The 26,641-nt window shown below is 41.3% G+C and overlaps 1 protein-coding gene across 2 annotated transcripts; it reads right to left on the bottom strand.

The window, feature by feature from the left end:
• Positions 1-1,380: 1,380 nt before the first annotated feature.
• On the bottom strand, positions 1,381-24,426 carry LOC110497545 (uncharacterized). Of its 2 annotated transcripts, XM_021573697.3 has the most exons (4): positions 24,343-24,426; positions 24,139-24,211; positions 5,121-5,858; positions 1,381-4,720 (listed from the first exon to the last, which is right to left on the bottom strand). In XM_021573697.3, exons 3-4 carry the CDS (start codon positions 5,689-5,691, stop codon positions 1,890-1,892), a joined length of 3,402 nt encoding a protein of 1,133 aa, XP_021429372.3. In that variant the 5' UTR covers positions 5,692-5,858; positions 24,139-24,211; positions 24,343-24,426; the 3' UTR covers positions 1,381-1,889. The 2 variants fall into 2 exon arrangements, with proteins under 2 accessions (XP_021429372.3, XP_021429373.3); XM_021573698.3 differs by lacking the exon at positions 24,343-24,426 and having other exon boundaries at positions 5,793-5,858; positions 24,139-24,277.
• Between the last annotated feature and the right edge of the window lie 2,215 nt (positions 24,427-26,641).

A 26,641-nucleotide genomic window follows, 5' to 3' on the forward strand; every position in this document is an offset into this window, starting at 1 on the left:
CTGTCAGCGCCGCCAGCCCTGTCCTGTTATTAGGGAAGCAGCTGCATCACACAGGAAAGTTGATCAGTCAATAGAGCCATTTACCAGAAATGTGAGCGATTCAAAACATTGGCGCAACTTTACTGTCCCTCATCATTCAATTCCCCTCATCTAGAGTATAAGCTTTCTGGTGCACGCAATACTTTCTATTATGTTTTCCCTTTGGTGTTACTAGTGCAGTTATTCCTTGTTTGGTAACTACTAATTCTCTGTGGACTCAGATAAGTTGCCTGGAGAATCGTTTTACAGCGTCCTTGTTTCATTTTCCTGACCTAGTAAACTACATTTTGTTTATGGAGAGTATATCAAGTTGATAATTTGAGCTCAACAACAACCCATGTCAACCTAGAGACAGAAATCTAGAACCTGGATCCTATCATCCATTGAGTAAAATGCTTGCAGCCCACACGGACCTGGCCTCTCTCTGAAACAGGGGCAAGTGTTATTGTGGAATGTTCTGTTTAAACGATCTCAAGGCCCTGTACTCAGCTGGAGGGCCCAGGCTCCAGGGTTAGTTAGGGCTTGTTCTACAATGGGTTTGAGGGAGAGAGGGGTGGATATTGATGAATGGGATAACAGGGGGTAGAGTTTTGACCCTGGCTGCTGTTCACTCACCTAAACCTTATTGAGCACTAATGAGTTCTGATGAGACGCAGACCCTACTGTACTACAGAGAAAGACTCCTCAATACTCCTCTTCTGAAAGTTGCCAGGCTGCTTTCAGGCATAATGTAAACATGATATATGAGACACAGGGCAACTGAAGCACAATGTATGGATTCCTGAGTGTTCCTGAGATTATTTGAACATGTTATGGACCCATAAAAAGTGACTGACTTGAACTGTACCATCTGAAGTTCAGGTAAATAAATGGTATTTCTCTGCTTATAAACCTATTGCTTAAAATAAACAAAATATAAAATATATAAAGTTATCAATATGATAGCAGTAAATGTGCAATCAATGAGCTTTAAACATAAATGGTTGGGTGTTTTTCAGTGAGGATGAGAGGATATGTTCAAATGTGGTCAAAGCCAACACTGCCATCTGCTGGTGAAATTAACAGTGTGCACAATTGAAACTTTCACAATCATTGATTGTGGGAGACTACATCCTTAGATCTGCCCCTATAATACAAGCATTCTAGGATAATATTTAGCTTTAGGATGAGCACACTAGAGCAGACCTGTACTGGCTCTGACATTTCATTTTCACAATCCTTTTTAGCACGGTTCCAGCAATTATGGATGTGTTACCAGAACAGTGCAACATGACTCGGCTCAGTAAAGGTACAATTATTACACTGTGTCCATGCAGTACATTTGAAAGGACTGGATGGGTGTCACAGGAAAAGTATCTTTATTATCTGACATCAGAATAATTGACCAAACAGACATTTAAACCACTTCAAGTTACAGTTGAGTAGGAGAATTGTAGCTTATCTAAACAAAACAGAAAAAAAAGGTACTTTAACTACCTTAAGGAATGCTTGGTCTCTGTCAAGATGTCCACTACCAGAATTACTGGTCAAATATTTGACAAGTCAGTACTAATTGAGTATGGCAATACCTAGCTTATCTATTGTGAACCTCTTATGCTAAGTAAACAGTATATTTACATGCCAACTACAAAAGGTGATCTAAGCATGGTAGCAAAGTAAAAGTCTAAATATGGTAACATAGTAATAATTAACACTCCTTTTCCATGTTCAGGCCATCATACTATTCAGATAGCTATTCAGATAGGACAATGATTGTGTTTTGTGACCTGGTGTCTCTTAAAAAGGTTCCCAATTGGGAAATGTTGATCCCATAGTCAAAGCAGTGGTATGGCTTCTCACAAGTTTAGATTTTACAGGTTTACAAAACTCTTTTCATATCCAGTACAGTCATAAAGAGATTCTCCAGTGTGGGTTTGCTGATGTGCTCTAAGGCCAGAAATCTGCCTGAAACACTTCCCACAGTCAGAGCAGCGATGGGGTTTATCTCCAGTAGAGCGCATGTGAGGAGGCATATGCGTAACCTGGTGTGTTTTTAGATAATCTACCCGGGTGAAACATTTCTCACAGTCAAGACATTGATACGGTTTTTCTCCAGTATGTTCACGCTGATGTATCTTTAAGTGTTTTCCGTGGCTAAACTGTTTCCCACACTCAGGGCAGACATAAGGCTTCTCCCCAGTATGCATTCGCTGGTGGTCTGTAAGGTTGCCTAGTTTACCAAAGCTCTTTCCACAGTCAGAGCAAAGGTATGGTTTTTCTTGTCTATGTATTATTTTCTGATGATTTTTCAATTGGGTGGAATTATTGTAGCTTTTCTCACATTCAGGACATTGGTATGGTTTCTCTCCATTATGCGACATAATATGAACTTTCAACCGATCTGATCTTGTGAACTTCTCATCACAATACGTACAATGAAAAGGCTTCTCTCCAGTATGTAACCGCTTGTGTTTTTTCAAATTACCTTCTGAAGATAATCCTTTCCCGCACTCAGAACAGTGGTGAGGCTTCTCTCCAGTGTGTATCCTTTCGTGTGCTTTTAGGTCTTCTTCTATAAGGAAGGTAAGACCACAGTTAGAGCACAGGTGAGGCTTCTCTCCAGTGTGTTGTTGTTTATGTCTCTTAAAAGGTCTCCAAGATGTAAAACTTTCGTTACAGTCTGGACAGTGGTGACGGGGCTTCTCTCCAGTGTGTGTGTACAGGTGATGGTTAAGACCTGTTTGTGTTGTGAAAGTCTTTTCACACTGAGAGCACTGGTAAGGTCTCTCACCAGTGTGTATACGCACATGTTCTTTAAGATGTGATCGTTTTGAGTATCTCTTTTCACAGATGGGGCACTGGTGAGGCTTTACCCCAGTGTGAGTTCGCTGGTGGGCATTAAGGTTGCCCAGTAGAGCAAAGCTCTTTCCACAGTCAGAGCAAATGTAAGAAGATGCTGTATGCACTGCTCTCTGGTGAACTTTTAATTTGCTAGAATCATGGAATTTCTTCTCACAAACAGGGCATTGGTAAGGCTTCTCTTCAGAATGTATTTTCATATGATCTTTTAACTGGTCAGCTCTGGTGTACCGCTTATCACACTGTGTGCAGTGGAAAGGTTTCTCTCCTGAATGTAACAGCTTGTGTTTCTTTAAACAACCTGCGGTAGAGAAATTTCGCCCGCAGTCAGAGCAGTGGTGAGGATTCTCTGTGTGAATCCTTTCATGTGCTTTTAGATCTTCTAATACAGGGAAACTAACACTACAGACAGAGCATTGGTGAGGCTTCTTTCCAGTGTGCTTGTGTCTTTTCAATTCCAATGCATTTGAGAAATATAAATTGCAATTTTCACAATGGTAAAGTTTCTCTCCAGAGTGTGAGGACAGATGCCGCTTAAGATGTATTTGTTTTGTGAAAGTCTTCTCACACTGGGAACACTGGTAAGGTCTCTCACCAGTGTGTGAACGCAGGTGTTCTTTGAAATGTGAAGCGCTATGGTATTTTTTCCCACATTCAGGGCAATGGTGAGACTTTCTCCCAGTGTGTGTTTGCTGGTGTTCTGTCAGGTTGTCTTGTTGAGCGAAATCTGTTCCATAGTCAGGGCTACGGTCAGGTTTTTTGACAGTATGGGCCATCTCTTGACATTGGTTTTCTACACTTCTGGTAATTGATCTATTCTCAGAACCAGGCTGAGAATCAGGCAGCTCCTCAGCATGAGTCTTCATATGTTCTTTCAACTCCTCTGAAGTACTGTACCTATTCTCGCAATGCAGACAGTGGAATGGCTTTTCTCCAGAATTTACTTGCAGGTGTTGAATAAGATCAGAACTTTTTTTGACAGCAAGTGACATTTCCTGACATTCTTGTTCTTCATGTCTGGAACTTGGTGACCTATTAGCAGAACTAGGCTGAGAATCAGGCTGCTCCTCATGAGTCATCATATGATCTTTTAACTCATTTGACCTCTTGTCGCATTGCAGACAGTGGAAAGGTTTCTCTCCCGTGTGTAACAGCATGTGTTCCTTTAAAGTTTCCTCAGTGGAGAAACTTTGATCACAGTCAGGGCTGTGGTGAGACATCTCCACCTTGTGTAATAACAGGTGGTCTTTAAGATTTGACTTCATTTTAAAACTCTTCTCACACTGACCACATTGATAAGGCCGCTCCCCAGTATGTGCCATCATATGGACTTTTAACTGGTCTGATCTGATGAACCTCTTGTCACACTGATGGCAACAGAAAGGCTTAATCCCTGAATGTAGCCGCTTGTGTTTCGTTAAATACCGCACTGTAGAGAAAGTTCGCCCACAGTCAGAGCAGTGGTGAGGCTTCTCTCCAGAGTGCACTGGCAGGTGTTGATAAAGATTTGAACTATTAATGAAACTCTTGTCACACTGTGAGCACTGGAAAGGCCTCTCACCACTATGTATTCGCATGTGTTTTTGAAGACCTGCATTGCTAGAGAATCTCTTCTTACATTCAGGGCATTGGTAAGAACTCACAGAAGAGAAACATTCATCGCTATCTGAACAGTGGGAAGACGTCTTTCTAGAATGTGCCTGCAGGTGTCGTTGAGGGTGTGATAGTTTTGTGGAGCTCTTCTTACGTTGAAGGCTCTTTCCTTTGTCAACTTCCTGGTGTTGCATGCCTGATGTAGACAATGCCTCCACTGATGAGTCTGAGGACTCAGGAGGACACACTCCTGTACGAATGACAACAGAAAAACGTGTCAGTAGCTGCAACAAGTTACACTATATCAACTTCGGAAAGGAAGAGGTGCAAAGCTCGCTCACCATTAATTTTTCATTTAATTAAACAACTATTCAAAGATTGATGTTTTAGCCTTATTAAATTAACTTCATCTGAACATCAAACTTTAACTGTTAAATAAAATATGTTAATGATGAGCGAGAGTGTGCACTTTTTCCCATTTCAATGCACATTTTTTGGGGGGGGGTCGCACCTCAACTTACATTGGTTAAGTGCCCTCCACTTCTTTCCACAATATCAACTTTGCATGATAATATCAATTGTGCTCTCAAGTCCAATGTGACGTCATTACCACTTTTAGTGGATCTTTAATACAATCTGTCTGTTCATACCTGCATTAGCAAAGACTGAAATCATATCCTCCTCCTTTTCCACTTTGATGTTGAATCTCTGCCCCAGCATAAACCTGCAGTCCTCCAGCAGCACTGTTGCATCCTGCTGTAACGACTGGGCTCCACTGTCACAACCAGGAACCAGTGACTCCCTCTGCTGGGGTATAATGAGCCACTCTGGAGCTGGATCTGCCAACTGCCTGTTGTTGGGTAGCCAAACCCCTCCCTCATTCGGTTCACCATCGCAGCTTGCTTGTGAGCTGTCCACCTCTACAGTCGCTGACTGGCTGGGACTTGTTGGCACATTGCTAGCATCTTTCTGTATTCCTTTGATGTCTTCTTTCAGTTGGAGTAACTGAGAGATTCCCTGGTCCTCTGAATCCATTAGGATTACATTTTCACAATACTCCCCTACTATACGACGCAATGAGCGTTGACTCTTTCCTTTGACTTCTGATCCATCCTTGCCCCCTATTCCACAACGGTCGCACAAGTAATGTAGATTGTCCTCAGATAAAGTATATAAACTCAGTTCAATTTCGTCCAACAACGTTTCCCTCTCCCGACTCATATTGCCCTACTCACGTCACAACCACGACCGGTTAGACAGCAAGCTTTTGCAATGTCTCGGACATTTTGCCCACTTCCCGTGTGATATGTGCTGATGCTCACATGAAAATAAAGCTGAGTGTTGCCTCCAGGATGCCGAGAATTTATCTAGGACATGTCCTCGCTCTCCTGAAATAAAATCACACACAGAAGGGGAATGAAAATCAGCCTGCCTCCACTTGTTCCCCACTGACACTGTATGAGCTTAAGGTAAACTAATACTAAATGTTTACTGAATGGCACCACAAGCATTTCCACCGAAACATTAACATTGTTTAAAACAATATTTATTGGACTTGTTCCTGGAGTGCCACAGGTAGGCAACTGTAGGGTTGTGTCAACCATCACATCTGATTTAATCACATCATCAAACAGTGGGCTAATTGGCGAAATTCAAAACACCAGTGCCCAGTTTCCCGAAAAAGATTGAACATACCAGTACTTTCCGATTTGGTATACCCCAACAGAATGCTGTTGGTCATTAAAATTATTAAATGTCAGTAGACCTCTGATTGGCCTGCTCATCCAATGAGCCAACATTACATAGTGTTCTATAAGGAAATGGCAAGCATTTTTGAAACTATGATACAAGTTTGAGGTGGGGTTTTTTGTTTCTCCAATTTAAGCTTTGGCTACAAAGAGTATACTGTAGGATGAGTCAAAAACCTTATTTGGGTAAGAGTTAAAAGAAAATTAACTTTTAAAAGTGAGATTTTCACTGGACAGTTACTTTAAGCTTATGAATGCTTTAAATTATGTATTGTTCCTATAAAAAAGATGTCACATGCATTTCCCAATACTTTCTTTATATTTTACCTTTATTTAACCAGGTAGGCCAGTTGAGAACAAGTTCTCATTTACAACCTGGCCAAGATAAAGCAAAGCAGTGTGACAAACAACAGTTAAACAAATGTAGTCAATAACACAATAGAAAAATCTATGTACAGTTTGTGAAAATGTAGAAGAGTAGGGAGGTAGGCCTGAGGTGAAATAATTACAATTTAGCATTAACACTGGAGTGATAGATGTGCAGATGATGTGCAAGTAGAGATACTGGGGTGCAAAAGAGCAAGAGGGTAAGTAATAATATGGGGATGAGGTAGTTGGGTGTGCTATTTACAGATTGGCTATGTACAGGTAGAGTGATTGGTAAACTGCTCTGACAGCTGATGCTTAAAGTTAGAGAGGGAAATATAAAAGTCTCTAGCTTCAGCGATTTTTGCAATTCGTTCCAGTGGCAGCAGAGAACTGGAAGGAAAGGCAGCCAAAGAAAGTGTTGGCTTTGGGGATGACCACTGAAATATACCTGCTGGAGCGTGTGCGTGTTGCTATGGTGACCAGTGAGCTGAGATAAGGCGGGGCTTTAACTAGCAAAGACTTATAGATGACCTGGAGCCAGTGGGTTTGGCAACGAATATGTAGCGAGGGCCAGCCAACGAGAGCTTACAGGTCGCAGTGATGGGTAGTAAATGGGGCTTTGGTGACAAAACGGATGGCAATGTGATAGACTACATCCATTTTGCTGAGTAGAGTGTTGGGGACTATTTTGTAAATGACATCGCCGAAGTCAAGGATCGGTAGGATAGTCAGTTTTACGAGGGTATGTTAGGCAGCATGAGTGATGGAGGCTTTGTTGTGAAATAGGAAGCCGATTCTAGATTGAATTTCAGATTGGAGATGCTTAATGTGAGTCTGGATGGAGAGTCTAACCAGTCACCTAGGTATTTGTAGTTGTCCACATATTCTGATGCTGGGAGGGTGCGGGCAACGATCGGTTGAAGAGCATGCACTTAGTTTTACTAGCATTTAAAAGCAGTTGGAAGCCACGGAAGGAGTGTTATGGCGTTAAAGCTCATTTGGAGGTTTGTTAGCACAGTGTCCAAAGAAAGGTCAGAGGTATACAGAATGGTGTCGTCTGTGTAGATGTGGATCAGAGAATCACCAGCAGCAAGAGCGACATCATTGATATATACAGAGAAAAGAGTTGGCCCGAGAATTGAACCCTGTGGCACCCCCATAGAGACTGCCAGAGGTCCGGACAACAGGCCCTCCGATTTGACACATTGAACTCTGAGAAGTAGTTAGTGAACCAAGCGAGGTAGTCATTTGAGAAACCAAGGCTGTTGAGTCTGCAGATAAGAACGCAGTGATTGAGAGTCGAAAGCCTTGGCCAGGTTGATGAAGAGGGCTGCACAGCACTGTCTTTTATCATTATATTATATGATATTGTTTAGGACCTTTGGCGTGGGTGAGGTGCACCCATGACCAGCTCAGAAACCAGATTGCATAGTGGAGAAGGTACAGTGGGATTCGAAATGGTCGGTGATCTGTTAACTTAGCATTCGAAGATTTTAGAAAAGGCAGGGCAGGATGGATATAGGTCTATTACAGTTTGGGTCTATAGTGTCTCCCCTTTGAAGAGTGGGATGACCACGGCAGCTTTCCAATCTTTGGGAATCACAGACGATATGAGATGTTGAATAGGCTAGTAATAGTTATATATAACAGTTATAATAGGGGTTGCAACAATTTCAGCAGATAATTTTAGAGAGGGTCCAGACTGTCTAGCCTGGCTGATTTGTAGGGATCCAGATTTTGGAGCTCTTTCAGAACATCAGCTGTCTGGATTTGGGTGAAGGAGAAGCTGGGGGGGATTGGGCAAGTTGCAGCAGGGGGTGCTGAGATGTTGGCAGGGGTAGCCAGGTGGAAAGCATGGCCAGCCAAAGAAAAATGCATATTGAAATTATCGATTATCGTAGATTTATCGGTGGTGACAGTGTTTCCTATCCTCAGTGCAGTGGGCAGCTGGGAGGAGGTGCTCTTTTTCTCCATGGCCTTTACAGTGTCCCAAAACTTTTTAGAATTAGTGCTAGAATCAAATTTCTGTTTGAAAAAGCTAGCCTTAGCTTTTTAACTGACTGAGTATATTGGTTCCTGACTTCCCTGAAAAGTTTTCATATCGCAGGGGCTATTCAATGCTAAATTCACCATGTAGAGAGATCGTTCATAAGTGCGTCATTGGTGCATGTGTTGATACAGAGAGGACTGAAAAGCAAAGCTGCTCTCGGAACAGCTTTCTCCTTTAAAATCGTACCTTTACAATTATTTCACAATAATGACAAAGAATCAGCTCCAAGAGAGATGTTACAACCTTTAGTTGCAAATATTGAGGCAGCTTCAAGGGGAACAGAAGTAAAGCTAAGCAAAGAGATGCACTAATCCACTAATACTAAAAACACGCATTTAAGATAAACATAAATATGTGTAGTACTTTGAACAACGTTTATTTGAGGATGTTTGAGGTATGGTCAGCATTGTAAAACAGTCAATTCTGGGACATCGACATGTCTTAAAATAGGCAGAAAGCTTGAATTCTTGTTAATCTAACTGCAGTGTCCTATTTACAATAGCTATTAGAGCAAAAAAAGACTATGCTATTGTTTGAGGATAGTGCACAACAATAAAACACTTATCACAGCAACTGGTTTGATACATTCACTTCTGAAGGTAAATAACATACTTACATTCAGTAATCTTGCTCTGATTTGTCATCCTGAGGGTCACAAATAAAATGGAGCATAGTTTTGATTGTTAAAATCCATTTTTATATTAAAATGTAGGAAACGTAGTTACTGGGTTCTACAGTTTGAACCCCCTGCTGTCTCTGGCTCCACCCCGGCCATCTAGATGCGGGAAGGTTAATGTATATTCTGTAGTGAAGCTAACAATCCATCATGTATGACATTCCTGGGAGTGTGTAAACTATAATTTTTTATTACCATAGCATGTTTGTATGTTCTCTATAGTTATGTACTTGAAAATGTATAAATTGACCAATTCGGCACATTTGGGCAAACTCCTGGCAGACCTGATACAAAATATTGTGCAATGAAGTAATTCTTCACTGGATCAGTCAAAAACTTTACACACCCACTGCTGATAACTTGTGGACAACATCTAAATTACACCTAGAATCCTCTCTCAATGTATGGCTTTTCTCTTGCATTTCGAAGATGAAAAGGCATGTTTTTTTGTTGGTATTATCTTTTACCAGATCTTATGTGTTATATTCTCCTACATTAATTTCACATTTCCACAAACTGTTTCCTTTGAAATGTTGAAGTGTTTCCTTTGAAATGGTATCAAGCATGTCCTTGCTTCAGGTACTGAATAATTTTGCACGCCCAATTTTTCAGTTTTTGATGTTAAAAAAGTTTGAAATATCCAATAAATGTCGTTCCACTTCATGATTGTGTCCCACTTGTTGTTGATTCTTCACAAAAAAATACAGTTTTATATCTTTATGTTTGAAGCCTGAAATGTGGCAAAAGGTCGCAAAGTTCAAGTTTACTTTCGCAAGGCACTGTATATATATATTTTTTAAAGGGGCCGATCCTTAAATGGGAAATTTCAAAATTGTTCAACATTTTCATCTCCAGCACCAGACCAACACCAACATATGTGAAAATGGTGTGTTTCTATGTTTGATGTAAAAAATACATTTAAAAAAGTGTTTCAAATGACAACCAAATAGTAGGCAATGCCTACTCACAAATTTGTCAAAATCACACAATGCACACCAGGGTCACTGGAAACACTCATCTTCCTCTATCTTTTTTACAACTAAAAATAGAAATACACAATTTTCACATATGTTGATGTTGGGCGATGCTGGAGATGATGAGTATGAAGTAGAACAATTGTGAAGTTTCCCTTTAAGGTATGAAACTTTATACAATTTGTTTTCATGTTTGTTATTATTTTTCCGATTGAATAATTAAGATGACTCAGAAAATGAACTTTTGACACCTGGTGAGAGAGCTAGCTATCTAACATTGTTAACTAACAGATAGGGTTTGTGTCCAATCAAAAATACAATTTGACCACTGGGTAAAATAATTGTGCAGATGATCTAAGAAAATTAATGGTCCAAACCTCATGTCTCGATCATAAGCCAATCAAAAGTTTTTGGATGTCCAGAATTAGGGTGACTAAATTAATGGAGAAAAAGTGGTCAAAAATCTGGAAAATTGTAAAGCGTATGCTTGACTCTGTGCAAGAATTAAGGCTACTGGCTAACTGATGGGCTCACTTTCCCATTGAATATGTCATCTTCTCGAATCCGCAAGACATAAAACAATAGAGGTAAGATGGATAGTTTGAGACATGTAGTATTTTCATATACACTTCATATTAATTTGAAATTCCCTTTCTGAGATTTCTCACAAAAACAAGCGTATCGCTTGGATATGTCAGAGCACTGAGCGTATAAAAATGTGTATTTTATTTTTTCAAAGCCTTACATTTAATTCAACTAATGCCATGCTAATTTAGGTTTTTGAGACCCGCCGAAACAACTTTGAAGAAGACAACCACTAAATGTAAAATCCTCAAAAGCTGTTAAAATAAACCTGCAATGTAGGCTTGGGAACACAAGGGGTGTTGTTTTCAAATCCCACTGATACTCTGTAATTCAAAGGCTAACAAAACGCAAGTTACATTGCTATAATGCTAACAAGTACATGTAACATCTCATAGAGAATGCTAACTAAATGCTAATGAGCACCATGAACATTTTCTGAACAAACTATACAAGTAACTAAAAAAATGCTACTCAGTTTGCTGCAGCACAATACAAATATTAGCCAGCAAGGCTCTTGACACAGGAGGGGATGCTCTGCAGTTGTTACCAAGCGAAAGCTTGATTTTGGAAGGAGCCAACCCCTTAGCTAGATAGCTAACTTGCTACTAAATTAGCTAACCAAATGCAAGGCAAAGCATTTAGCACATTTTAAACAAACATTTTGTTGCGAATTCCATACTGTAATTAGATCAGTTTATAGCAGCATGTGCAAGGTGGTAACCAACTTAATTAGAAGAGTAAAACTTATTTTTGTCATACCCGTGGTAAACCGTCTGATATACCATGGCTGTAAACCAATCAGCATTCAGGGCCCGAACCACCCAGTTTATAATTAGACAGGACAGGCAAGTGACAATTTTCTGACAATTGTGCTGTTTATTAAATGTGCCAGATGTTAAGAATAGAGGTAAGAGGACACACAGTGTACAGGCAAGTGAACGTTGCCTGCTAGAGACATTTGGCTTGCCTGGGCCCAGATATGTTTATGATGACTTGCAAACTCCTACTGTACTCTTGTAGTCATGCCATGTTACTTTAAGAGTTGGCTGCATATAGGAGTTGGCTATACAAACAGATCAAAAAACCAGGCTAACATTTGCCTGATTGTCAGAGCAGAAAGAAACTTCAAGGTACTGGAGGACTACTCTCAAAATGATTTGCTTTATTAGAGGAATGATAGAAAGAAGAATGACAGTTTGTTTATTATATTTTGTAACTCCAGATAAATCATGACAGTATCTCAGATGAATGTTGTAATCTCAGGGTTATTATAGCAATGTAACTTGCATTTTGTTTTCAGGTTTGAATGAGAATGTACTCCCCTAACCTTTCAGTAAAGTTCAGGGTGTATTCATATTATTTGTGTATGTCTTTCCCTATATGCAAGACTAACTGCCATGTGTACTTTGTTTTGGTGCAGATATGCCTTTAATATATTGTGGAGTGGGTAACAAGTGCGGTCTAACTTTATTAGCTGGGTGCTCTGCCATATGTGACTGTAACCAAGTTTCCATCCAAGTTTTTTATGCTGAGTAAAGTAGCTTGGATAAAACATGTCGTTACGACAGGCTTGATGGAAACAGAAAATGGGTTGGTAAACTTAACAAACGTCGACAAAACAAAATATTCTAGACACGTGGTATCTTTTTGTGTCAGTAAAATAAATGCTTGAGATTGCAGTGGATCATTTTTTTTATGCACAGATATGGAAATTAAAAAAACAAAATTGACAGTTAAAGTCGGACGTTTACATACACCTTAGCCAAATACATTTAAACTCAGTTTCACAATTCCTGACATTTAATCCTAGTAAAAATTCACTGTCTTAGGTCAGTTAGGATCACCACGTTATTTTAAGAATGTGACATGTCAGAATAGTAGAGAGAATGATTTATTTAATCTTTCATTTCTTTCATCACATTCCCAGTGGGTCAGAAGTTTACATACACTCAATTAGTACTTGGTAGCATTGCCTTTAAATTGTTTAACTTGGGTCAAACGTTCCTGTAGCCTTCCACAAGCTTCCCACAATAAGTTGGGTGAATTTTGTCCCCATTCCTCCTGTCAGAGCTGGTGTAACTGAGTCAGGTTTGTAGGCCTCCTTGCTCGCACACGCTTTTTCAGTTCTGCCCACAAATTTTCTAAATCGGATTGAGGTCAGGGCTTTGTGATGGCCACTCCAATACCTTGACTTTGTTGTCCTTAAGCCATTTTGCTACAACTTTGGAAGTATGCTTGGGGGTCATTGTCCATTTGGAAGACCAATTTGCAAACAAGCTTTAACTTCCTGACTTACATCTTGAGATGTTGCTTCAAAACATCCACATAATTTTAATCCCTCATGATGCTATCTATTTTGTGAAGTGCAAAGCACTTTATTTTCGGGCTGGTAGGCTAAAGCGTTTGGCAGTTATGCCTTCATCAGAGCATCCTCTGCTAAATAGAACTCGATTGAACATAAAACTGATTTCAATATGATGGCAATATATAGGCCTATGTAGCCTATACTGTAGTAGACTATTTATCTTTAGGGCAGCTATCCATTTTCATTTCAAGCACCTTTCTATCATTTGCTTGTTTGTAACAATTGCAAAGACATTGGGACATTGTATTTGTAGTGAACTTTGTTCTTAAGTTATCAGCAGTCACAGAGAGACAAATAAGCATCTTGATTCTATACCGAATTTAAAAAAAGAAAAAATGCAACATGTAAAGTGTTGGTCCCATGTTTCATGAGCTGACAAAGGATCACAGAAATGTTCCATATGCACAAAAAGCTTATTTCTCTCGAATTTTGTGCACAAATTTGTTTACATCCCTGTTACTGAGCATTTCTCCTTTGCCAAGATAATCCAGCCACCTGACACGTATTGCGTCAGATAACAACATTGACGAATACGCTGATTCGGTGTGCGAGTTCATTAGAACGTGCGTTGAAGATGTCGTTCCCATAGCAACGATTAAAACATTCCCTAACCAGAAACCGTGGATTGATGGCAGCATTCGTGTGAAACTGAAAGCGCGAACCACTGCTTTTAATCAGGGCAAGGTGTCTGGTAACATGACCGAATACAAACAGTGCAGCTATTCCCTCCGCAAGGCTATCAAACAAGCTAAGCGCCAGTACAGAGACAAAGTAGAATCTCAATTCAACGGCTCAGACACAAGAGGCATGTGGCAGGGTCTACAGTCAATCACGGACTACAGGAAGAAACCCAGCCCAGTCACGGACCAGGATGTCTTGCTCCCAGGCAGACTAAATAACTTTTTTGCCCGCTTTGAGGACAATACAGTGCCACTGACACGGCCTGCAACGAAAACATGCGGTCTCTCCTTCACTGCAGCCGAGGTGAGTAAGACATTTAAACGTGTTAACCCTCGCAAGGCTGCAGGCCCAGATGGCATCCCCAGCCGCGCCCTCAGAGCATGCGCAGACCAGCTGGCCGGTGTGTTTACGGACATATTCAATCAATCCCTATACCAGTCTGCTGTTCCCACATGCTTCAAGAGGTCCACCATTGTTCCTGTTCCCAAGAAAGCTAAGGTAACTGAGCTAAATGACTACCGCCCCGTAGCACTCACATCCGTCATCATGAAGTGCTTTGAGAGACTAGTCAAGGACCATATCACCTCCACCCTACCTGACACCCTAGACCCACTCCAATTTGCTTACCGCCCAAATAGGTCCACAGACGATGCAATCTCAACCACACTGCACACTGCCCTAACCCATCTGGACAAGAGGAATACCTATGTGAGAATGCTGTTCATCGACTACAGCTCGGCATTCAACACCATAGTACCCTCCAAGCTCGTCATTAAGCTCGAGACCCTGGGTCTCGACCCCGCCCTGTGCAACTGGGTACTGGACTTCCTGACGGGCCGCCCCCAGGTGGTGAGGGTAGGCAACAACATCTCCTCCCCGCTGATCCTCAACACTGGGGCCCCACAAGGTTGCGTTCTGAGCCCTCTCCTGTACTCCCTGTTCACCCACGACTGCGTGGCCACGCACGCCTCCAACTCAATCATCAAGTTTGCGGACGACACAACAGTGGTAGGCTTGATTACCAACAACGATGAGACGGCCTACAGGGAGGAGGTGAGGGCCCTCGGAGTGTGGTGTCAGGAAAACAACCTCACACTCAACGTCAACAAAACTAAGGAGATGATTGTGGACTTCAGGAAACAGCAGAGGGAACACCCCCCTATCCACATCGATGGAACAGTAGTGGAGAGGGTAGCAAGTTTTAAGTTCCTCGGCATACACATCACAGACAAACTGAATTGGTCCACTCACACAGACAGCATCGTGAAGAAGGCGCAGCAGCGCCTCTTCAACCTCAGGAGGCTGAAGAAATTCGGCTTGTCACCAAAAGCACTCACAAACTTCTACAGATGCACAATCGAGAGCATCCTGGCGGGCTGTATCACCGCCTGGTATGGCAACTGCACCGCCCTCAACCGTAAGGCTCTCCAGAGGGTAGTGAGGTCTGCACAACGCATCACCGGGGGCAAACTACCTGCCCTCCAGGACACCTACACCACCCGATGTCACAGGAAGGCCATAAAGATCATCAAGGACATCAACCACCCGAGCCACTGCCTGTTCACCCCGCTATCATCCAGAAGGCGAGGTCAGTACAGGTGCATCAAAGCTGGGACCGAGAGACTGAAAAACAGCTTCTATCTCAAGGCCATCAGACTGTTAAACAGCCACCACTAACACTGAGTGGCTGCTGCCAACACACTGACACTGACTCAACTCCAGCCACTTTAATAATGGGAATTGATGGGAAATGATGTAAATATATCACTAGCCACTTTAAACAATGCTACCTTATATAAATGTTACTTACCCTACATTATTCATCTCATATGCATACGTATATACTGTACTCTATATCATCGACGGTATCCTTATGTAATACATGTATCACTAGCCACTTTATACTATACTATGCCACTTTGTTTACATACTCATCTCATTTGTACATACTGTACCCGATACCATCTACTGTATCTTGCTTATGCTGCTCTGTACCATCACTCATTCATATATCCTTATGTACATATTCTTTATCCCCTTACACTGTGTACAAGACAGTAGTTTTGGAATTGTTAGTTAGATTACTTGTTATTACTGCATTGTCGGAACTAGAAGCACAAGCATTTCGCTACACTCGCATTAACATCTGCTAACCATGTGTATGTGACAAATAAAATTTGATTTGATTTGATGTGGCATATCAAGAAGCTGATTAACACTAGAACCGCCATAGACCTATGACATTTGTAAAAACATTTTTCTTTGTAATTAAAAAAAAATTAAAAGCCATGTCCTGCTCCTTCCCTGACTTTTCCTAAATGTTTGTATGTCAGAATTTTGAAAATCACAGACAGAAAAGTATTAGCGGTCACACTTATTCCCAACTTAACCCACTGAGAAAATGTGCTGTAGGACGTTGGTACCCAGCCAGGCGCATCTTTCTCCTCACTGAATGACACATGGATGAATGGGCAATAATTGTGCACCTTACTTCACAACAATAAGGAGGGTGAAGAGGTTTGTTTAAATTAGAAAGACAAGTGTAATGATTAGTTTGTGTTATGCCTATATCAGCAGCAAATCATTTGACCGCTCTGTAAAAAGAAGCTGTTAACCTCTTGAAGCTAGGGGGCACTATTTTTATTTTTGGAAAAAGAACGTCTCCAAAGTAAACTGCCTATTTCTCAGGACTAGATGCTAGAAAACACTAAAGTTTCCAAAACTGTAAAAAATATTGTCTGTGATTATAACAGAACTGATATTGCAGGCGAAATCCTGAGAAAAATCCAATCAGGAAGTGACTCTTATTTTGAAACCCCTGTCTTTCTATGCATCCCTATTGCCCATTGAAAGGAATATATTTTATTTATTTATTTTACCTTTATTTAACCAGGTAGGCTAGTTGAGAACAAGTTCTCATTTGCAACTGCGACCTGGCCAAGACAAAGCGTAGCAATTTGACACATATTAACCAGATTCCTTTTTCTGTGGCTTCCCTAAGGTGTCTACAGCCTTTAGACATAGTTTCAGGCCTTTATTTAGAAGAATAAGCGTAAACGTCCACATTGCGTAAGTGGTCAGTTGTTGGCTCTCAGTGTGATTTTTGCGCTAAACAGAGAGGTAGCCATTTTTCCTCCCGGTCCCAGTGAAAAGCCAACTCTCCCGGTTGATATAGTATCAAATAGATATTTGAAAAACACCTTGAGGATTGATTAGAAAAAATGTTTGCCATGTTTCTGTCGATATTATGGATATCATTTGGAATTTGTGTCTGCGTTGTCGTGACCGCTATTTCCGGTGGATTCCTATGCATAACGCATCAAGCTAACGGAGGTATTTGGATATAAAAAAATATCTTTATTGAACAAAAGGAACATTTGTTGTCTAACTGGGAGTCTCGTGAGTGAAAATATCCAAAGATCAAAGGTAAATGATTAATTTGATTGCTTTCCTGATTTTCGTGACCAAGTTACCTGATGCTAAGTGTACTTATTGTTTTGTCGAGCGATCGATATACTTACAAACGCTTGTATTGCTTTCGCTGTAAAGCATAATTTCAAAACCTGAGATGACTGGGTGTTTTGCAATATTGCACTTGTGATTTCATGAATATTTTCTAGTAATGTTATTTGTCTGTGGCGCTATGCTATTCAGTGTTGCTGATGACAATTATCCCGGATCCGGTATGGGTGGTTCAGAGAGGTTAAAAGTTGTCGTCACGGCAAAGGGTGGCTATTTGAAGAATCTCAAATATATTTTGATTTGTTTAACACTTTTTTGGTTACTACATGATTCCATATGTGCTATTTCATAGTTTGATGTCTTCACTATTATTCTACAATTTAGAAAACAGTAAAAATAAAGAAACACATCAATGAGTAGGTGTCCTAAAAAAAACTTTGGACCGGTAGTGTGTACACACACACACATATGTGGACACCCCTTGAAATGTATGGATGTGAGCCACACCCATTGCTGACAGGTGTATAAAACAGAGCACACAGACATGCAATCCCCATAGACAAACATTGGCAGTAGAACGGCCTTACTGAAGTGCTCGGTATCTTTCAATGTGGCACAATCATAAAATACCATCTTTCCAACAAGTCAGTTCCTCAAATTTCTGCCCTGCTAGAGTAGTCCCAAGCAACTGTAAGCGCTGTTATTGTGAAGTGGAAACGTCTAGAAGCAACAACAGCACAGCCACAAAGTGGTAGGCCACACAAGCTCACAGAATGGGACCGCCGAGTGCTGAAGCACGTAAAAAAATAGTCTGTCCTCGGTTGCAACACTCACTAGAGTTCCAAACTGCCTCTGGAAGCAACGTCAGCACAAGAAGTGTTCGTCTGAAGCTTTATGAAAAGCCTAAGATCACGATGGGATATGCCAAGCGTCAGCTGGGAGTGGTATAAAGCTCGCCACCATCGGAATCTGGAAGAGCTGAAACGCAGTCTCTGGAGTGATGAATCACACTTCACCATCTGGCAGCCGAAGGACAAATCTGGGTTTAGCGGATGCCAGGAGAAGACTACCTGCCCCAATGCATTGCGCCAACTGTAAAGTTTGGTGGAGGAGGAATAAGGGTGGAAGTGGAATCTTAACGCTAGGGCATACAATGCCATTCCAGACAAGTATGTGCTTCCAACTTTGTGGCAACAGTTTGGGGAAGGCCCTTTCCTGTTTCAGCATGACAATGCCCCTGTGCATAAAGTAAGGTCCATACAGAAATGTTCTTTGAGATCGGTGTAGAATAACTTTACCGACCTGCAGAGCCCTGACTTCAAGCCCATTGAGCACATTTGGGATGAATTGTAATGTTGACCGAGAGCCAGGACTAATCGCCCAACATCAGTGTCCGACCTCCCTAATGCTCCTGGGTGAATGGAAGCAAGTCCCCGCAGGAATGTTCCAACATCTAGTGAAAAGTCTTCCCAGAAGAGTGGAGGCCCATGATTTTGAAAAGAGGAATGAGAACCGGAATGGGAACTGATACTTAGTTGACATGGACCGTTGGGAGTTGGGAACCAACGGCTTACAGTATAATGGCATTAGGTATATGGGCATTCGCAATGCACACCTTGGCATTGTGCATCTGAAGTAGAGAATAGCTTAACTCACACTATTTACATATCATTTTTAAATTGAGAACATATGGCTCAACAATAATAGTAGACAATGTAAACTCAGAAACAAAAAAGAAACGTCCTCTCACTGTGAACTGCGTTTATTTTCAGCAAACTTAACATGTGTAAATATTTGTATGAACATAAGATTCAACAACAGACAAACTGAACAAGTTCCACAGACACGTGACCAACAGAAATTGAATAATGTATCCCTGAACAAAGGTGGGGGTCAAAAACAAAATTAACATTCAGTATCTGGTGTGGCCACCAGCTACATTAAGTACTGCAATGCATCTCCTCCTCATGGACTGCACCAGATTTGCCAGTTCTTGCTGTGAGATGTTACCCCACTATTCTACCAAGGCACCTGCAAATTCCCAGACATTTCTGGGGAGAATGGCCCTAGCCCTCACCCTCCGATCCAACAGGTCCCAGACGTGCTCAATGGGATTGAGATCCGGGCTCTTCGCTGGCCATGGCAGAACACTAACATTCCAGGAAATCACACACAGAACGAGCAGTATGGCTGGTGGCATAGTCATGCTTGAGGGTCATGTCAGGATGAGCCTGCAGGAAGGGTACCACATGAGGGAGCAGGATATCTTCCCTGTAACATACAGCGTTGAGATTGCCTGCAATGACAACAAGCTCAGTTTGATGATGCTGCGACACACCTCCCCAGATAATGACGGACCCTCCACATCAATCCCGCTTCAGAGTACAGGCCTCGGCTCATTCCTTCGACGATAAACGCAAACCGATAAACGCAAAGCCAACTATCACCCCTGGTGAGACAAAACCGTGACTCGTCAGTGAAGAACACTTTTTGCCAGTACTGTCTGGTCCAGCAACAGTGGGTTTGAGTCCATAGGCGACGTTATTGCCGGTGATGTCTGGTGAGGACCTGCCTTACAACAGGCCTACAAGCCCTCAGTCCAGCCTCTTGCTAATTGCGGACAGTCTGAGCACTGATGGCGTGATTGTGCGTTCTTGGTGTAACTCGGGCAGTTGTTGTTGCCATCCTGTACCTGTCCCGCAGGTGTGATGTTCAGATGTACCGATCCTATGCAGGTGTTGTTACACGTGGTCTGCCACTGCGATGACAATCAGCTGTCCATCCTGTCTCCCTGTAGCGCTGTCTTAGGCGTTTTACAGTAAGGACATTGCAATGTATTTCCCTGGCCACATCTGCAGTCCTCATGCCTCCTTGCAGCATGCCTAAGGCACGTTCACACAGATGAGCAGGGACCCTGGGCATCTTTCTTTTGGTGTTTCTTTTGGTCAGTAGAAAGGCCTCTAGTGTCCTAAGTTTTCATAACTGCTTGTTCATTAATTGTTTATGGTTAATTGAACAAGCATGGGAAACAGTGTTTAAACCCTTTACAATGAAGACCTGTGAAGTTATTTGGATTTTTACGAATTATCTTTGAAAGGCAGGGTCCTGAAAAAGGGACGTTTCTTTTTTTTGCTGAGTTTATATGAGGCTAATCATTACACAAAATTTTGTACATGCCTTGTGCTGCCATGAAATGTTTTATTGCAAATCCAAACCTTGTAATCTAGGTGTGGAAATTTCTGGAAGCAGAAGATGGGACCCTTAGCTTAAAACATACATACAACTACAACCAAGTTCCATGCCAGATAGACCATCTGGGAGAAAAGTGAGTGGCACTTGGAGACGCCACTGCGATAATGAAGATGGTTTGCCTAAGACTACCACAACAATTACATTGTCTATGCTAAACGTGTTTTAATTGTAAAGAAATAAAGTAGTTGGGCTATAAGAAATACTTTTTTTTCAATGGGGATGGGCAAAGCAGAGAAGACAAAATATTTGGTCAATTTCACCCATACAACAATATCGCCTATTAAAGTACATTATTTTTACAAAATCATAAACAATGGTCTAACTTACATTTTAAATATTCATACGGTTTAAGGGGGGCGGCAGGTAGCCTAGTGGTTTGAGCGTTGGGCCAGTAACTGAAAGGTTGCTAGAATCCCGGAGCGGACAAGGTAAAAAATCTGTAATTCTGCCCCTGAACAAGGCAGTTAACCCACTGTTCCTAGGCCTTCATTGTAAATAAGAATTTGTTCTTTAACTGACTTGCCAAGTTGAACAAAAAATAAAAAGGGGGCACTGTTGTTATGACAAGGTGAAGGTGCTCAACCCAAACGGAATCATTCAGATCAACCAAAGCACAGCATATAAAAATCATATCACCGCCTGGTACGGCAACTGCACTGCCCACAACTGCAAGGCTCTCCAGAGGGTGTCACAGTCTGCCAACGCATCACCATGGGCAAACTACCTGCCCTCCAGGATTGCCTACCCTTTGGTTTTGAACTACTATAGCTAGCTAACTAACTTAGTATGTCAGTATGTTATATATAAATCGAGACAACACTGGAACTAGATATGGAACGCCGTTTGGGTATTTCAGTGTCAAAAAACATACACATCACTATTTGAAATGTCAAATAAGCTTGTTTACCAATCAGGACCCAAATATGACATCACATAATAATTTATCACATTCATTCATTTTTTACGTAGTTATTACTCCCTCACTCATATGTCACAACGATTCACCGATATGTATGCTATGATGCTGGTAAAATTGTCTGGCGCTGGACACTTCTGCAAGCTTTGGACAGTGCTGGTCGTAAAAAAGCTAGCTAGCTGATGGATGCAAGCAATGTTCTTCCCCTAAAACATAGCAAAACGACATATGTTTCAGTAGCTATAGTTAGCTAGCTATCTAGTTAAGTGTCATCATCTAAAATACTCTAATTTATAACTCCGTTCTTATTTGATTAATGGTGGTCAGACCCACCTATGTGGAGCTAGCCACAATAAGGATTAGCCACAATAGTGGAATTTGCGATTTGCCTTCAAAATAAGTCTCAATGAAAGTCATGCAAATAACACAAACAGTGGAATCATGCCATAATGGAAAAGATCATGCTAAACGAGGTTGGAATGTTCTTATATAAATTCAACAAAAGACAATTTGTTATTTTGACAAAAATCAGTTGAAATCACACTGAAGACTTTAGAATTGAATTGGGGGCATACTTATTTCACTGTATAACCTTACATATGGATTGTGGATCAATGACATGGGGCATCAGTCTATTCAATGACACCGAGAGAACATTAGCGTTGTAGCTCTTATCGCGGGACTATGAAATCACCGGGGGCAAACTACCTGCCCCCCAGGACACCTACAGCACCCGATGTCACAGGAAGGCCATATAGATCCTCAAGGACAACAACCACCCGAGCCACTGCCTGTTCACCCCGCTACCATCCAGAAGGCGAGGTCAGTACAGGTTCATCAAAGCTGGGACCGAGAGACTGAAAAACAGCTTCTATCTCAAGGCCATCATACTGTTAAACAGCCATCACTAACACAGAGAGACTGCTGCCTACACACAGACTCAAAATCATAGGCCACTTTAATAAATGGATCACTAGTCACTTTAATAATGTTTACATATCTTGCATTACTCATCTTATATGGATATACTGTATTTTATACCATATATTGCATCTTGCCTATGCTGCTCTGTCATTGCTCATCCATATATTTATATATTCTTATTCCTTTACTTAGATTTCTGTGTATTAGGGATTATTATGTAGTTGAAGAATTGTTTGATTCCTTGTTAGATATTGCTGCACTGTCAGAACTAGCAGCACAAGCATTTCACTACACTCGCAATAACATCTGCGTGTGACCAAAACATTTTTAATTTAGCCACACTTATTGTACCAGTCAACCTACCGTGTGTATTGAACACTATTCCAGAGGAAAAAAACAATACAACGTGGATGGTTTGAGCCTGATAACTCAAGGACTTTGGGGAAAAAAGCACTAGGGTACTGTGTAGGCTGATACCTAACGATTGGAGATCAATGAGATGGGGTAAGGCTGTACAGTGCAATATGAATGTCAATATGCACAATAAACTGACTGTGGAGGTGATTTCCCACAAAGTCCCGCAATAACCTACGATGCTAATATTTCCGTGAACTCTTCACAGTTGTGTTCTCTGGGTGTCACCAAGTAGACCGATACCCCTATTTCATTGCTCCACATTCCAACCATGTTTAACATGATCAAGTCTAAATATGGCCTGATTTCACCAATTGTAACCGTATGCATCAATTTCAAAGAGGGACTTTTATTTTAAAGGTCAACTGCAAATTCCACTATTGTGGCTAATCCTTATTGTGGCTAGCGTCACAACATAATTCGGTCCAGTCAAACCATTGAATAGTAGTCAAATGACGCTAGCTGGCTGCTTGTAAAGTTAGTTTTGGGCATCAGGGTTAAATGTCGGACTAGCTAGTTATTTCAATAGGAGAACAACAAGTGACTACCTAGCTAATACTTACTCATATGGATTCCTAAATCATTGCTAAGAATATAGAAAATGATTGCAGTTTCTACTGTTTGTTTTCAGGCTGGTTGCTTATAACATCTGTATCGTTTGATCCTAATCTAATTTCAAATGCTCACACAGACGAACAAATAATGCCTTATTACCAACGCGGTATTGTACAGCTTTGACATTGATCGTAATGGTGGCGCTTGGCTTGCACATGCAAATTCAGCACAAACAACATTCTATTCTATAATAATACAATTGTGTTATTTGACTTGTCAAATAAATTAAGCTTATTTGACACGTGAAATAGTGTTTTGACACACAAAGACCCAAACGGCGTTCCATAACGAGACGCTAAGTAGGTTAATTTCACTCACAAGCTTGACGATTTGAGAATGTGTAACGCTACCATGCTGAAAAGTAAAATATTTGTAATCATTCTGACTTTTCAAGGTTCAATTGCCTAGCTGTTTAGAAATACTGGCTAACTAGCGATATAGTTCGTTTGGCGTTCTCTTGCTAGCTAACGTTACCGTAGCTAGCTGCAAGTGATTCGAACAATGCACATACTTTGACCGCGTGCGCGCGTTTCTCATTGGTAGGTACATTTCAGGACTAAGACATTCGACTTCTCCTGACAAAGCAACATTAGCAATGTATTTAAAAGGTGAACCAAAATCGGACCTTTTTACATACCTGCTTCTCCAAGAAAACTGCCTTCTCTCTGAAGACGCTGGCCTGGATGCGGTTGCCACCAAGTCAACATTGGCTATACGTAAAAATTATTGAAAACAATTACTTGTTTTTTAGTCTTAATTCAAGGTTAGTCATAATGTTAGCAGTGTGATTGCGTTTAAATAATTTTAAGATGAGAAATGGTAATACTGGTGAGGTTATTACTCTGTGGTAGTTAGTGGCGATATCTATACGGGATCCTTGGGACGTAACTGCACTTCTTCTATGAGATGTAACGGCAGTTGGCATCCAATTAGTTGCATTACCGCCACCTACTAGACTGGAGTACAACTCCCTTCTACTTTACTTGAAAAATCAAATCAAAGTTTATTTGTCACGTGCGCTGAATACAACAGTGAAATGCTTACTTACAGGCTCTAACCAATAGTGCAAAAAAGGTATTAGGTGAACAATACTAAATAAATACCCTATCATCTAGCACTATACTCACTAATTTCAAAATTATATAAAATAAAATGAACACCCCCCCCTTCTCCACTAATTACATGTATTTATTCCTACCTAATGCCATCACACTGACATCACCACTTAACACATCCTGTAACTCTTCTGCTGTCAAGTCCCGCACACCCAAATACCTCCCTGCAGCTGCCACCACAACCTCAATTTTCGGTGACTTCCAATCCATCCCTGCAGTACAATTAATAACCATTGCTATAAATGCTAAAAACCCATTCTTACTGAAACTTATTTCACTTTTTGGCCTATCCCTCTGTACTGGAATATATCTCTACTACTCCCACCACTCCTCCCCCTTGGCCCATCTTCCTCTACTTTCTTCACTGCCTCAGCATATGACAACTTCTGCTCTACTCTAACCCTGGAAACCTCAACCAGCCTCTCTCACACGGGACATTTCTGATCCCCAGCTACATTGCTGCCACATGCCCATAAGCTTAACAACTGTAACACCTTATTGTATTGGGCACATACGCTCATACAGGATAACTTATATATCCTAACTTCACTTTGTCAGGCAAAGACTAAACTTCAAAACTCAAAAGATCAGACAATGACTCTTCTGTTTCCCCACTCTCACCACCCTGTCTGCATTGCATCAAACGACGAGCATCACATACACCGGGAATCTTTGCCCTCAGCTGGTCAACGTTTATATCTACTGCTACTCCAGCTATCACTCCTTTCATTGGTGCCCTTTTCTTGAGAATGAAACAATTAACTTCTCTTGCCCCCATTCATTTTACTTCGAGCGCATTCTTCCTCTGCCCAACAGAAACACAAACAATTATCACTAGACCACATGATCCAACTATTTTTTCACCCACCGTGAAACCACAAATGGATCAGCCAAAAGGCAAGAGTCCACTTTTTCCATACACTTCACTCCTACTGTCACAGACTCTTCTTCATCCTGATCCTCGGTCTCAGATAACTTTACTGCACCTACCACCTCCGATTCTTCACCCTCATTCACTTCTATTTCTCCTCCTGTCTTCAGCTCCCTCTGCTTACACTTTCTACCATTCTTTTTTTACAAACCATCTCCCTTTTTCCCACCATTTTTATCTGACTCAAGATCACCCTCTTCTACCCTCACTCTCTTAGACCTCTTCTCCCTCTCATTTTCCCTCCATTTCTTCTCCGTTTACCAAGTACACGTCTCATTATGATAATATTGCCCCTTCATCCCTGACACCCATCTTGTACTTGCTTTCTCTAGGGACTCCATTTTCCCCTTCCGGATTTCTGCTCAACAACCCAAATGGTTACAAATGTCGTTGACACACGTCTTGGCTCGGGCATGAAAGAAAGCCAATGTAATCATGCAGCGCCTGAGCGTCAGTATCAGATCCCCCATCCCTACACCATTGAAGTTGACGTCTAAAATGGTAAAGGTTAGGGACATCCCAAGGATCACAGATACCACTGACTGGGCTGCAGTGCCATCTGTGGTGCCATCACATCCTTGATGGATGATGAATGGACTCGCTGGCGCCACCCCGGAGTGTAAGTCACCTTAAATAATTCGTGTTTTTAGTCTTTGCAATTGCAAAATTGTGTTTGATCAATATTGCAGTTAGAGCCTGGCGACCTAACCTGAGGGCTTTTTGCGCTATCATGTCAACCAACTTAGCACAAGGGCTACCAAGAACGTGTCTGCATCCGATTTGTTGATAAGTGATGTTATTGCTGAGGATTTAATAAAAAATAAAAAAGAGAGAGAGTTAATTGCTGTTATTGATGCCGTGTTAATGTGCTAGTCAGAACTAAGAAACTCTGAAATGTCCAACTTGATAACTGGATGAAAGCGGCACATGTATAACTACAAACAGTATCGGTGTGTGGGTAAAATCACTGGGAAGCAAAGCCAGGAAAAGTATTACAACATATGGTGTGATAATTGTATTGTTTGTTCTATAACCCATTTGTTCATACGCCACTGTGATATATAATTAAGGTTGAGACAACAAAAAGACAACAG

The sequence above is a fragment of the Oncorhynchus mykiss genome, chromosome 19 (genome assembly GCF_057628025.1).
Source record: "Oncorhynchus mykiss isolate SJ-2025 chromosome 19, ASM5762802v1, whole genome shotgun sequence".
Taxonomy (NCBI): domain Eukaryota; kingdom Metazoa; phylum Chordata; class Actinopteri; order Salmoniformes; family Salmonidae; genus Oncorhynchus; species Oncorhynchus mykiss.